The following is a 13,177-nucleotide window of genomic DNA, read 5'->3' as shown; positions in this document are numbered from 1 at the left end:
CACATTTATCTTGCAAGTGTACTCTTCTTCAACGTTTGCTTTACATCTTGGATTTTTCCCGCATGGAAATTCTGACCAATCAAGAGCAGCTTTCTCACACAAGGCATTTGATCTGGTCCGCTTGTAAATGCTGCCGTGAGAACATGAACCAACTCTAGGCAATTATACAACTCTGTAACAAAATGAGTCCCTGATTCAGACTAAGTGACTAATGGGAAAAACAATATTTGAAACTGGTTCTGTATTGAGAGAGAGGTCTGCAGCCAGCAACAGCATAACAGGCTGCAACATAACCGTTTGCGGCAGGTGTTTGCTTTTGTGACATTAACAAATGTTATCCTTAATTAGATTAAAGACTTCAGCTGTTTTAGTGAGAAAAACACCAACAATCGAGCAATTAATCCTCATTCTCTTGCTCTTTCTCTTTCAGACTATGAGAAGATCTTCCTTCTCCTGAAGCAGATCCAGGGCACTCTGGACACCCGACTCATCTTCCTCCAAAACATCATCAAAGAGGCTGCCAGGTACAGAGTTTAACCCTCCTCTGATGTTTCAGCATTACTGTTACTACCTTGCTGTCTCAAATAAGCAGTGAACAGAACTGATTTGATTTGTAGTTAAGAAACAAATCACCTGTGTTTCACTTAAAGATATTGTATTGCTCAACTGTTTGCTCAGACTTTCCCTTCACAACTTTCTTTAGATGAGGAGCAGTTCTCTGTCAGGCTGTGATTATCAGGAGTGTCTTGTTCCTGATATAAGAAAATATGACTATTATGTGATGTAGCGCTCACTGACAGACAAGTGTAAACAGACTACAGTGAGCAGATGAGCTGTGACGCTTTAGCATCAGCGTGTGTGAACAAGTGCTGCCGTTTTGGCCATCAGAATTTGAAAATAATTTGAACATCAGCTGCAGCCATCTCGGTACCTTGGTATCTTGGCGCTCCTGTTACTAAGGTAGGTTTATGCTCGCTGCTGTGCCTCCAGTGCAAGATTGTGTGAGCCAACAATGACATCACGTATTTTGCATAAAGCACAAAGGCTCTAAAAATTGTCAGTCATCGTCTGAAACACGCCTCACAGTAGATTAACGGCTGTAATTGGCCCAAGTCAGCTAGAAATGAGCTTATGATTTTATTGACTGAATTGCTCCAGAAAACAAACCTTAACATTTGTTTTTATCGCTTCAGGTTCAAGAAGCGCGTTCTCATCGAGCAGCTGGAGAACTTCCTGGAAGAAATCCACAACAGATCCAATAACATGAACCACGTGGACACGCTCTGAGACCGGCTCATTCCCAAACTGAACTTAATGATAATAAACCTGACAAACACCTTCATCCTTCTGAGTCCCCCTCCCCCCCTTCCTTACTGGGGCCCCTGCGGAGACGAGATGAGACGAGACAGCACCCAGCTCTCAAACTATCACCTCTTCAGCGGACTCTCAAGGTTATTGATGGTCACGTTGGTTTGCACACAGTTTAAAGTCAGTGTTGACCCTGGATGATGCGAGCACATTTTTCAGATATCCAAAAGGGGGAGTGAGGAAGCGCACAGGTAAAGTGTTTGTCTATGTTGGACATTTGGCTGTTGTCGTCCTGAAGCATTCCCTTCGATTATTCCCCTCCCAGATTAGATTTTCTTCTTCTTAAATAGACAACGAAAATCTCTCAAACGAGGAGGCGGAGTAAACGAGGGGAGCGCAGGATGTGTCTGGTGAGGAACAGGTGGCAGCCTGCGCCTGGATGTCATGTTCAATCGTGTTTAATGTGTGACGATGTGACAAACCGACGGTGTAGGAAGGGTGCAGGTTGAGTTTTGGTAACTCAGGGTCAAACGGGATCCAGTGGAGATGCTCATGAAATACTTCTCTCCCCATTTTTGTTCATTCACTTTCCCCCTTCGTGTTAGTTCTACTTTTTGTTTCGTGGGAGGACGAGAGTCTGTCACTCTGCTTTCACTGTTGAAATTAACTTTCTACACTCCACTAACTGAAGCACTCCAAAGCTGTGCTCTTAAACTTTGCTCAAGTATTAGATTTGATCAACTTGTGGTTTACCTGCCAGACTGATGATTAATATCATTGAGGATAAATGAATTGATAATTTCGCTAAAACCGATCCGTAGTTTTGATGACGTCTGTAAACTGTTAACTGTAAACTGTGGTTTTCTGAGAGATCAACACAAAATCCACTGAAATGATGCGACATCATTGGTTACAAATGTTGAAACACAGGGACGAAAAGCTCAGGAACTAATGCATCATAATCAGCAATAACATCGGAGCTACTTTAACCCCACATTTCTATCTTATTTTGCCCTGAAACAGCTGATATGCAACACAAACTGTCGTCTCCTGGAGTGTTGATGAGCCGAGGTCTCGGATGCCAGCTTGTCCCAACATGCTGGTCGCTGCCAAATAACTTAACCCGCCCCTGGAAACTCCTCCCCCCCGCCATGAATCTCAAACCAACTTCTTGTCACTTAACCGTGAATGCACTTGTGTAAATTTGAGAATTTATTTAATGTAATTTAAAAGAAAAACTACATTTTTGTTGCAGTTTTTCCCAGCAATCCTTTATCTTTTTTTTGTCGGGCCTGTTCGATTTTCTCAAATATACACAAAGAATCTGAATTGAGGTCTAGAGATCAAGAGTTGATTTCTGATTCAGAGGGCAGCCCTCTTCTGTTCCCTCCCTCCTCGGACAGGGACCAAAATCTGCCATACTTGTCTTTGTTTGTGAAGAGGCCGCTACCAAAAGAGTATTTTGAATACACTGTAAAGATGTAAATAACCCTAGAGTACTATTTAAAGAGAATGTTCAGTGGAAAATGGCCTTTTTGTAAGTATTTCCATGAATAAAGTTTCTATTTTACACTGTGAAGGGCCATGTAAATAAAGTGTTCTGTAAAGATGTGACTCTTTGTGTTTTTGTCCACGTTTGTTGGAAGTTTTATGCCTACCATACACTACAAGACTTTTAAAAGACTAAAGTCTGATACCAATGGGTGGTTTACTGAATGCACTTACCGGGCACAGGTCCAGGGGCCCAAAATGTCACTGAAATAAAACAACCAGGAAGAGACTTAAAATGACAACAACAAAGAGACACAGAACGACCTTAAAGAGACACAAAACAACCCAAAAAAGACTGTGACCTTAATGAGCCACAAAATGATCATAAAGAGACACAAAATGATTTCATAGACACAAAACAACCAAAAAAGACACAAAATGACCTAAAAGACAAATCAACCAACAAAGACAAGAACATTACCTTGAAGAGACACAAAATTACTTTGAGAAGATGCAAAACAACCAGAAATACACAGAATGAGCTCAAAGAGACACAAAACCACCAAACTAGACACAAAACGAAACAAAAAAGACACTAAATTTCCTTGGAGAGATGAAAAATAAACCAAAAGAGACACTTAATTACCTTGAAGTGATGCAAAACGACAAAAAGACACAAAATGACTTCAAAGAGACACAAAACAACCAAAAGAGATGCAAAACGAAACAAAAAAAGACACTAAATTACCTTGAGGAGACACAAAACAACCAAAAACAGACACAAAATTACCTCAAAGAGACACAAAACAAACCAAAAAAGACACAAAATTACCTTGAAGAGATGCAAAACGACCAAAAACAAAAAATAAGTACACTGAAGACACACACACAAAAAAAAGACCCATCTCCATATCTGTACCCAGGGGCCCATTCGCCCATGCTGACACTCACATCTGAAGACAAGGTGAGTTTTCAGTCACACTACAAGAGTTTGCACATAAGACTGGGGATCTTGCAGGGTCACTATTTGCAAGACTAAAAAACAGATTCCTTTTAAGATTATTTTCCACCTCCGCTACCAGCCTGCGTTTGTTAGCCGCACCATTTTAGTGGGAGGAGACTGAGAATGAGAGCCGAACTGTCAAAAATTAAGATTTCTAACTAAAATAAGTTGGTGGATCAGATACACACACTGAATAAACACAGACACTGGTTCGCTCCAGAACTCCACCCGTTTCTCCTCCTTTTCCACAGAACAGCCTCCTTAATTGGAAATTTGTCTGTGACAGTGAAATCACTTAAAGTCGTTAAAAATTCCCATTAATGGAAGAAAGGACCAAAACACACTGAGCGTAAAAACATGTATTAAAATTTTATTTACAGACATGTACAAAAATATTGTCCCTCTTCCTGAAGTGTCCATGGACCCTCCCGTTGGTCCACAAATAAATACCAGTAGTGAAATAAGGGGGTCGGGGGAGAAGTGAGTGTGGGTGTGTGTGTGAGAGGTGTTTGGGTATCTTAGGGTGCTTGGTCCGCTGGGTTCATCACTCGGCCCATGAACAAGATGGATCCTGGAATGGAGAACACAGTAAAGATAAGTTTCAGTTTCTTCTTTGCTTTAAAGGATCATACCAGTGTTTTTTTGAGTGTGAAATACTAAAAGACACAGTGTGAAGATTTTGAGTGAAAATTGGCGCACCCTGTTGCATTCAGGCCGATCATTGAACTGTTCCTGTGGCGGTGTGTTTTTTGATACTAACACCAGGGGTCGCCAAATCTGAAATATTCAAATCCTGCATGTTGGACCTTTAACTGCAAATCATGCAGACTTAGGGTGCCTTCAGACCTAGAGTTGTCTTGCTTTGGTCTGAATCTGGGACTAATTTTGTCACAAAGTTGTATACTCAATCTCAGTCTAATCACTGGCTCTATGCAATACTCCTGTATGCAACCCTGTTGGTAGGAGCTCCACCCTCTGGGAGTTGTAGTTTTCTTAATACTGGCTTGGTTGTAGAGTCAAAACATGGAGACTACTGGCATGTTCCTTTAAGCAACACAGCTGGATTAGGAGTGGGAAACATATGTGTAATGTATTTACAGTGTAAAAGAATACCTGTGTTAATCTGTCGTAGAAGAAATAAGAACGGCCGGTCCGCTTTGAAAACAGGAGCACGGGATCGTTTGAGGAGCACCATCGCTGCAAGGTCAAAAAATACTGGTTTATTATCCCATAATCTGTTATTCTGTTAAATAAATTATTACAGGCAGGCAGAATCATGTTAAAATGTATAATAATCTGTTTAATTTCATTATTGTGCAGAGCATCTCTCACCTGTAGCAGCAGTTGCTTTTGTCCCATCTTCTGTGACTTCTATTCTCACTTCATGGAAAGCATCTGACACGTAAAGACTCTCCTCCACTGCAGGAGGAAACAAACTGTGAGCTGCCAGCAGAGCCACAGGCATCAGTGTGTCACCTGCAGCTTATGGTACGCTACGCTGTTTGTGATCCGCTTCTCCTAACAAGTTGATGTACTGACCTGATATTCCAGTGAAATCAGCTGCCGTCGGGTTGAAGGCGTCGCTGATGCCCATGGCGGGAAGCACTGACCTCAGGTTGAACTTGTTCTGCATTCTGAACCTGTGAACACCAGACACAACAATGTTTGTACATCATCTCAAAGATGTTGAGTCTTAGAATCATCTTGAAACAAAATGCATGATCTTGACCTGGGTAGGAATATGTCCATCTTGATTCTGCGCAGGCCGGTGTCCCAGGAGGCCAGCTGGCGAGCGGTGAGTTGGGACTCGAGCGAGGACAGCGGCGTCTTCCTCTCGCTGGGCAGGACCACCTGCAGGCTGAGAGAGCGGCCCAGGTATGGCAGCTCCAACACGGTGTAACGCTGATCTGATGCTGTCCTGAACTGACCTACGAGGGAAGGCGACAAGTTCAGGTGTGCAACCTCTGACTTTTTCCATTGATTTAATTCGACTAAGTATAATTTAGTCTGTAAGATGTCAAAAACAGTGTTATCAGTGACTTCAAGGGTAGCTTTGTATTTTCCAACCTGGACACTATGTTTACATTTTTGCATTGAAGTGACTGGGAACAAATTAAATTGGTCTAACATTGAGCAAGAGCACTACATCCAACAGCCGTGACAACATTATGGAAAGGATCCCTACAGAGATAGACCTCATCCTTTTTTATCCAGAAACATCCCAGAAGTTACTTTTGTCAAACCCACGAGACTCCATTTAAATAAACAGTAATTTTATCACTGTGAAACACACTTCATCCAGAATCACCTCCAAATCTGAGGCCATGGTTCTCCGGTGGATTGGCCCCTCTTGGTTGGGAGAGACTTACTGCCTCAAGCGGGGAAATTCAACCATCTTGTGGTCTTGTTCAGGAGTGAGGGTAGAATGGAATGTGATATGGATTAGCGGTTTGGTGTGACCTCTGCAGTGATGCGGGCGCTGCGCCGGACCGTCGTGGTGAAGAAGGAGCTGAGCCGGAAGGCAAAGCTTTCGATTTACTGGTCCATCTACGTCCCAACCCTCACCTATGGTCATGAGCTCTGGGTAGTGACCGAAAGAATGAGATGGCAGATACAAGCGTCTGAAATTAGTTCCCTCCGTGGGGTGGCTTGGCTCTGCCTTAGAGATAGGGTGAGGAGCTCGGACATCTGGAGGGAGCTCAGAGTAGAGCCGCTGCTCCTTCGTATAGAAAGGAGTCCGTTTTGGTGGTCCGGGCATCTGATCAGGATCCTCCTGGGCGCCCTGTTAGAGGCTGGAGGGATTACATATCTCATCTGGCCTGGGAATGCCTCGGGTATCCCAGGAGGAACTGGAAAGTGTTTCTGGGGAGAGGGACGTCTGGGGTGCTTTGCTTGGCCTGCTGGCCCCATGACCGGGCTTTGGAAAATGGATGGATGGATTTCATTCAGAGTGGAAACCAACTCAGGTTTGGTTAAAATAAACCCTTCATTTACCCAGTTAGATGTGAAAACATGCTGGCTCTATACACAATATGTGTGTAATGTAATGGGCTGTTTCTAGTAAAATGAAAGGATCTACTCTTTAACAAAAAGGTCTGTCTCTGTAGGGATCCTTTCCATAGTGTTGTCAGATGCTTAGAATCAGTCTGAGCCTGTCAGTGGCAAAAACAGGCACTATTTGTGGACGTACACTGATGGTGCGAACATGTCCCGAATGGTTACATTGCAGCCTGTCTTCCTCACTACTGAACCTCTTTCAAAAATTGTTGTTCCCATGAGTCACTTAAACAGGAAAATAAGGTCCAGGGTGAAACATACCGAGTTACACCTTTAAGCGAAGTTTTGAGGTTGCTTATTTTAGCTGATCAATAGCTAAAAAAACAAAGATGGGATATTTGGAACAGCAACAGTATGAGTTATATATATATATATAACTATATAGTGGGCAGTTACTTTTCAGTATGATGGGTTTGTTACAACAGATGTGTTGATGGGAAAATGAATTGTTTTTTAGAGTGAAAGGAAGGATGGATGATGGATGATGGATGATGGATGATGGATGGCGTCTCTTACCAAAGCTGACCTCTGTAGCCTGATACATCATGGGCACCTTAACCACACTCCCATCAGACAGCATGAAGGGCAGGTTCTGGGTGTTGGTGAACAGGAACTGTTTCTGCCAGACGCCCCTGAAGGCCACGGTGTTGACCAGCGCCATCTGCAGCCGGTGGCCCCACCACAGGGCCTCTGCCTGGGCCTCGCCCGAGCCTGACAGCTCCCCGCTGCTGCTTCCTGCCTGGAGGGGCCACGACTCATCTGGGAGGTAACAAGGGAGGGGCAGAGGTCAATGCAGCTGAGCTCTTTGCAGTGTCTGGACTGTTGGCTAATGTGGTCTGATGTAACGGACAGAGGCATTTGTAAATACATCCAGTGAAGGTTTGGTGGGATGGAGGAAGCGCTGACTGTAAAGTGTCATTAGAGAAAACTGTAACTGACACCATGACATTGCGGTTGTGAGTATACATTAAAAACATTACTCAAAAACCTTTGACACTGGTTCACAACGTGGAGGTCGACATCCTCCAGTCGTTCAGTTTGTAATAAAAGCACCAAATCTGGGCATTGCAGATTGGCATTCTGCTGACCATGGCGGCAAAATCCAATATGGCCGCCACCTAAAACAGTTTTGGCTATAACTTTTGAACCAGATGTGCTACAAATGCAAACTTGGTGTCTATATTATGGTTTTTGGCCACAAGAAACACATGGGAATGGTTATTTTTATGATTGGATGCATCAGGACATCTAATTTGCATATTTCCACGATGGCGGCAACATAAAATATATATATTTTTTAACTCTTACGGAAAGCTTGGAGTCTATTTCACATTTTTAAGCATTAGAAACACATTGTAACACTCAGATTTATGATTTATTTTTAAATCATATTATATTTTATTTATGCTCTCTAATTTGCATATTACCAATATGGCCGCCGTCCCAAAAATTTAACTTACACACCCATTTTCACCCAGATTGAATTGTAATGTGTCCATGTTGAGATTTCATAAACATAGCCAGCCAATCAGGACATGCCTACCCAAATATGTGCGAATATATATTATCAAGGCTCTGACTGTTTTACGAAGCTGTCCTGCTCACCGTGGTTGTTCCCCACTCGCTCCAGCTGCCCGCGGGTGTGGTTGGGCTGGCTGAAGTTGGCTCGGACCACGCTGGTGTAGGCCCAGGCTGCTGCGTGCTGTGTGAAGTCAGTCAGGAGCTGGACGCCGCTCTGTATGAATAACGTGCAGGTCTGCTGCAGCTGCATCCCCTGGCTGGTGTTGCTCGTGTCGCTGTGTGAATGCAGCAGGAAGTCTTGTACCTGGGCATCTGGAGGACACAGAGGACAGGTCAGACATGATGGTGCGTTACGAGATGCAGGAAGCTGATGAAAAGCAGTTTCAGCATCTATATGTCTCTTCTACTCTGCTACACATCTGATCCTCAGCTCTGTCAGAGACGTATAATTCACACCACTTTCAAAAAACAGGTGGAAAATGGCTCATAAACGTCTCTACAACACAAGAATCATCACTGAAATGCATTCAGCTCAACAGCCTCTGGCTTGTTTCATCAGCAACTTAACTGAGTTTGCACCATGTCCCCGCAGGACTGTGCACAAACAAATGCTCATTTGACTTCATTTGGGCTTTGCTTAACACAAATTCCATCAAGTCTGCTGAGCGGCACAAACCACAGGGATCTTATCATCTGATAAACTCCAGACAGTCTCGGATAAAATGATCCAAATTGAAGCCAAACACAGATTCTCTCACGACGGCAGCATTTCATTAGTGCACAGCATTTATTAAAACGCAGTAAATCGTAGGTGCCTCCTCTCAGTCTTGTGATTTGTTTTCTTTTATTTAATTTTTGGTGTTGCTCTTGTTGTTGGATGTTGTCTTTTTTTACAGGAATACACTGATTTGTCATCAGGGTTCAAACACATGTTCCCTTTTTAAAGTTCCATACTTTTCCAGACTCAGATTTCGAGACTTCTTGGTAGATTTTTTAGACCATATTTGACATCTGAGTACAAAGAGCTAGATGTTTATGTTATATAATCTCTATTATATTCGGGATTGTCAAGCCAGCCCTCAGAAAACTTGCATTTACCTGAAGTGGCCCTTCAGTTCACACTCCCTGACAGAGCATTGGACAATGTCCCACTGTCAGACATCTCTTCCTACAGAGGGAGTAAGCTAACCGGTTCTACCTATATTCTTATTATGTGCCCTAATCTACGTCCCAACCCTCACCCATGGTCATGAGCTCTGGCTGACCGAAAGAATGAGATTGTGGACACAAGCTGCTGAAATAAGTTTCCTCCGTGGGGTGTCTGGGCTCAGCCTTAGAGATAGGGTGAGGAGCTCGGACATCTGGAGGAAGCTCAGAGTATAGCCGCTGCTCCTGTGTGTCGAAAGGGGTCAGTTGAGGTGGCTCGGGCATCTGATCATGATCCTCCTGGGCGCCTCCTGTTAGAGGTGTTCCTGGCACGTCCAACTAGTAGGAGGCCCCGGGGCAGACCCAGAACACGCTGGAGGGATTATATATCTCATCTAGCCTGGGAACGCCTCAGGGTCCCCCAGGAGGAGCTGGAAAGCGTTGCTGAGGAAAGGGATGTCTGGAATACTTTGCTCAGCCTGCTACCTCGGCTTTGGATAAGCGGTTGAAAATGGATGGATAGATTGAAAACAGACAAAAGAACTGATCATTTATGTAACTTACACGTTCAGCCCGACTTTCTTCTCATATTTTAGCTCAGGTTAGTTGAGAATCATGTCAGACTTTCTTTTGGTGCTGATGGAAATAATCTTTAGATCACAGCTGAGGTATTCGGCTAAATTAAAGCCCAGTATCATCAGTTTCCATCCCTGACTGACATGTGAGATCACATCATGGAGGTAAAAGAAACAGCAGCTCCAGCTCTCGTTTTGTTTGTAATTAAACACAGTGACCCCTCGACCCCGGGGCCGAGCTGCAGGAGTGGTTAATGAGATTAGAGTTGGTGTGGAGGCAGGTATTATGGCTCCAGACACCACTGTGCTCTGAAGGGCCAGCAGCAGCAGCAGCACTGCTCCACACCACCTGGTACCAACAGCACTGAGAGCCACCGACAACCTCTCCAACCTCACTCCCACAGCATGAGGAGCAGCTAATATCAAACACCTGAGATGACTCCTACCCTTCACGCTGTATCCGAGCGTTCCCTCCAGCTGAGCCAGCGTGTTGCCCCTGGCGCCAAGCTGCAGCAGCCCCAGAGACAAGGAGACGCTCGCTGGTGACACGATCAGGTTGGAGTTGTTCTCTGTCTCGGTGAGCGTCTGGTAGAGGCTGACAGCGAACCTGGTGTGCAGCTCTGCCATGCTGTCCTGAAGGCTGCCGTTACAGTGGCTTCGCTCCACCAACCAGAGGCAAATGAAGAGTGAAGCCAGCGGCAGGCGACACATGTCCTCAGTGCTGCAGGAGGGGGAAGTGTCCACAGGGTGCAACGGGTGGCCCAACAAACTAAATCCTGTAAGATCAAGAGAGAGAAATTAAATAACCTACTGAGGTCAGTGAGGTCAACCAGCAGGCAGAGACTCAACAGTGGGATCAGTAGCAGCACTGTGATAATGATATCGTTTTACCAAAATCTGAGAAAGTTCTCAACTTATACTGCATGTGTGCTGATTTACAACCACTTTGTCTCATATAATGCATAAATACTGAACACAATTCGTTGCATTACATCTGACTGTCATTACTCTGTAAGCACATAGGCGTAGCTTTCAGGTGGGAAGCAGGGGACACCTCCCCTCAGTATTTGGACCATGCATTTGCCCACCCAAATAAAAAAGGAAAGTAGCAGAGGACTTTTAATTTGTCAAAATTTAACACATTTACTGCATGAATTGATGCAGAAAAGCCACAAATTGGTGCATATGCATTCACAAGAATGCAGGAAATTAAGTGTTTGACGCTCCAAATTTTCTGGCAGAGGACCCCAAAGCCCCTGTTTCATGTCTGTCCGCCTCCCCAAATGTTAAAACAAAACTTACACCTTTGCATATGTTGGTTTGCGTGCATTAATCGTAATGTGTCAACCTGAAGTCATAAAAAATGGGCGCTTGGTCAGTGACTTCTGCCGTCAGGGTTGGAGGGAGACGCAGCAGGACAAGAACGCAAGTTATGGTGGTGAAAGTCCAAGTGGGGCAGCCGGGAGAGGTGGTGGATAGGTCCAACAAATGTTGACTTTTACTCGGGAGAGCGGTGTTCACGTCCCTTAAGATTATAAAGCTAAACCCTGTTCTTTTTTCCTAAACCTAACCACGTAAATTTTTTGTTGAACAAGAAAAAAATGTCAATGCATGTTGTTGTACTGACGTAGTGCGTTTGTTTTTAAATAAACTGTATGTAAACGTTAAATTTCCTGTGAAGACGGATGTGTATTTTGAAAGAAGACAATGCATGTAACAGGCAGAAGTTGACACTGCGTCCCAGGACTTCAACAACCAACGCACCCAGGGTACCACGCGTGTCTTAGGTGGAAAGTCCATGACCAAATGTTGATACGTGTTGGAGTAAGAATGTGTTGTATACATCATTCATAACTCCCAGTATGCAAATACAGAGACACTGTGGCTCTACGGCATATTCATCATCAATGAATTGAATTTCTTTAATTGCAAAATAAAGTTTAGTTGACATATTAAGACTAAAAGTCTCACAAGTTTTTATTTTTTATATGTTAAAATATATAACAGGCAAAAAATGATATAATGAATTTAATAATTTAATATTTAATTAGATTTTTAATTTAAATTAAATTCAGTCAAAAACATTATTTTTTTTTTTTTTTAATGTATTTATTTATTTATTTTTCTTGGAGGTCTTCAAGTTCAAGTGGTTCAACTGGAATTACAAAAAAATATAAATAAAAATAATAATAAATTAGCTTCACTTTGACCGGCTGCAGCATTAAACTGTTGCTTGCCCAATAATGCATGACATTATGATAATATAATTTACACATCATAGTAATTATAGTAATTTAGCACTCTGCATAGGTCTATAGGCACATTTTATTTCTACTAGAGCACTTTTACATTGTTGCACTGCTACTTTAACTTAATGATCTCCTTACTCTGCACTAGCCAACATAAAATGTAGAAATATAAATATAAGTAGCCTACTGAAATGTTTTTGTCCCCTTAGATAAAATATCACTGATGGTTTTCCGCTGATGTTTCAGCTAAGGTGAGATGATGACAGGTGCGGGTCCTACCTGCGGACAGGTGAGGGACAGGTGAGGTAGTATCCTGTAACTCCAGCTGTTCTCTCAGACTGCCTCCAACCATTCAGCCTCTGCAGGGGAGCTTGTGTCCTATCTGTCTGTCCCCGGCTCTCAGTCACTGTCTCGGTCCTGTGCTGTCCCCCGGCTGGCTGGCTGGCTGTCTGCGGGTCTCTGGTCCGGTCCTCCGGTCGTGTCTCACTGAGGCAGTCTGTAGTCATAAGACCGTGTTTAAAGGGGAACGCTCCGCGCCGGGTTGGCGGTCTCCGTCGGCGATGTCCGTACCACTCGTCCGGGATTCCTGCCGCTCCGGGGCTATAAGGAGCCAGGCGGAGGGAGGCATGTCACTGACCAGCAAATCCCAAACCGGGCAGAGGGAAGGAGAGGGGGAAAAAACACAAACAAAAAAACATCCACACACGCGCACAACAGGACACAGGCACGCGTGCATAAAAGTTTTCTGACATTAATAATTGTTGGCAGCTAGTGTGGACAGTTTGGGGACTGTTGGTACAGTAGGAAATGTTCCCATGAACATTATC

At 43.8% G+C, this 13,177-nt stretch overlaps 2 protein-coding genes across 2 annotated transcripts in view; one reads left to right on the top strand and one right to left on the bottom strand.

Moving 5' to 3' along the window:
- ints6 (integrator complex subunit 6) overlaps positions 1–3,200 on the top strand; it is a 40,719-nt gene extending 37,519 nt beyond the window's left edge. Inside the window, exons 17-18 of the mRNA XM_050048097.1 lie at positions 431–524; positions 1,194–3,200. Of these exons, the coding sequence (XP_049904054.1) occupies positions 431–524; positions 1,194–1,287 (188 nt within the window). The 3' untranslated portion in view covers positions 1,288–3,200. The remainder of the gene's footprint in view (positions 1–430; positions 525–1,193) is intronic.
- A 982-nt stretch (positions 3,201–4,182) lies between these two features.
- Positions 4,183–12,923, bottom strand: serpine3 (serpin peptidase inhibitor, clade E (nexin, plasminogen activator inhibitor type 1), member 3). The gene is made up of 9 exons (XM_050048103.1): positions 12,630–12,923; positions 10,548–10,877; positions 8,465–8,692; positions 7,376–7,618; positions 5,532–5,730; positions 5,342–5,442; positions 5,135–5,221; positions 4,916–4,999; positions 4,183–4,373 (listed from the first exon to the last, which is right to left on the bottom strand). The coding sequence occupies exons 1-9, from the start codon at positions 12,700–12,702 to the stop codon at positions 4,321–4,323; spliced, it is 1,398 nt and encodes a 465-aa protein (XP_049904060.1). The 5' UTR covers positions 12,703–12,923; the 3' UTR covers positions 4,183–4,320.
- Between the last annotated feature and the right edge of the window lie 254 nt (positions 12,924–13,177).

The sequence above is a fragment of the Epinephelus moara genome, chromosome 7 (genome assembly GCF_006386435.1).
Source record: "Epinephelus moara isolate mb chromosome 7, YSFRI_EMoa_1.0, whole genome shotgun sequence".
Taxonomy (NCBI): domain Eukaryota; kingdom Metazoa; phylum Chordata; class Actinopteri; order Perciformes; family Serranidae; genus Epinephelus; species Epinephelus moara.
The sequence above is the reverse complement of the archived record's forward strand: the minus strand, read 5'-3'. Positions and strand labels throughout refer to the sequence as shown.

Bases quoted from the DNA above. Each gene is read 5' to 3' on its own strand.
- serpine3 (XM_050048103.1), bottom strand. From the start codon at position 12,702: ATGGTTGGAGGCAGTCTGAGAGAACAGCTGGAGTTACAGGATACTACC. The intron at 8,693-10,547 runs GTAGGAGTCATC...TGTGTCCTCCAG, and splicing joins GCTCGGATACAGCGTGAAGG to ATGCCCAGGTACAAGACTTC. The intron at 5,222-5,341 runs GTCAGTACATCA...TTCCTCCTGCAG, and splicing joins TGATTTCACTGGAATATCAG to TGGAGGAGAGTCTTTACGTG.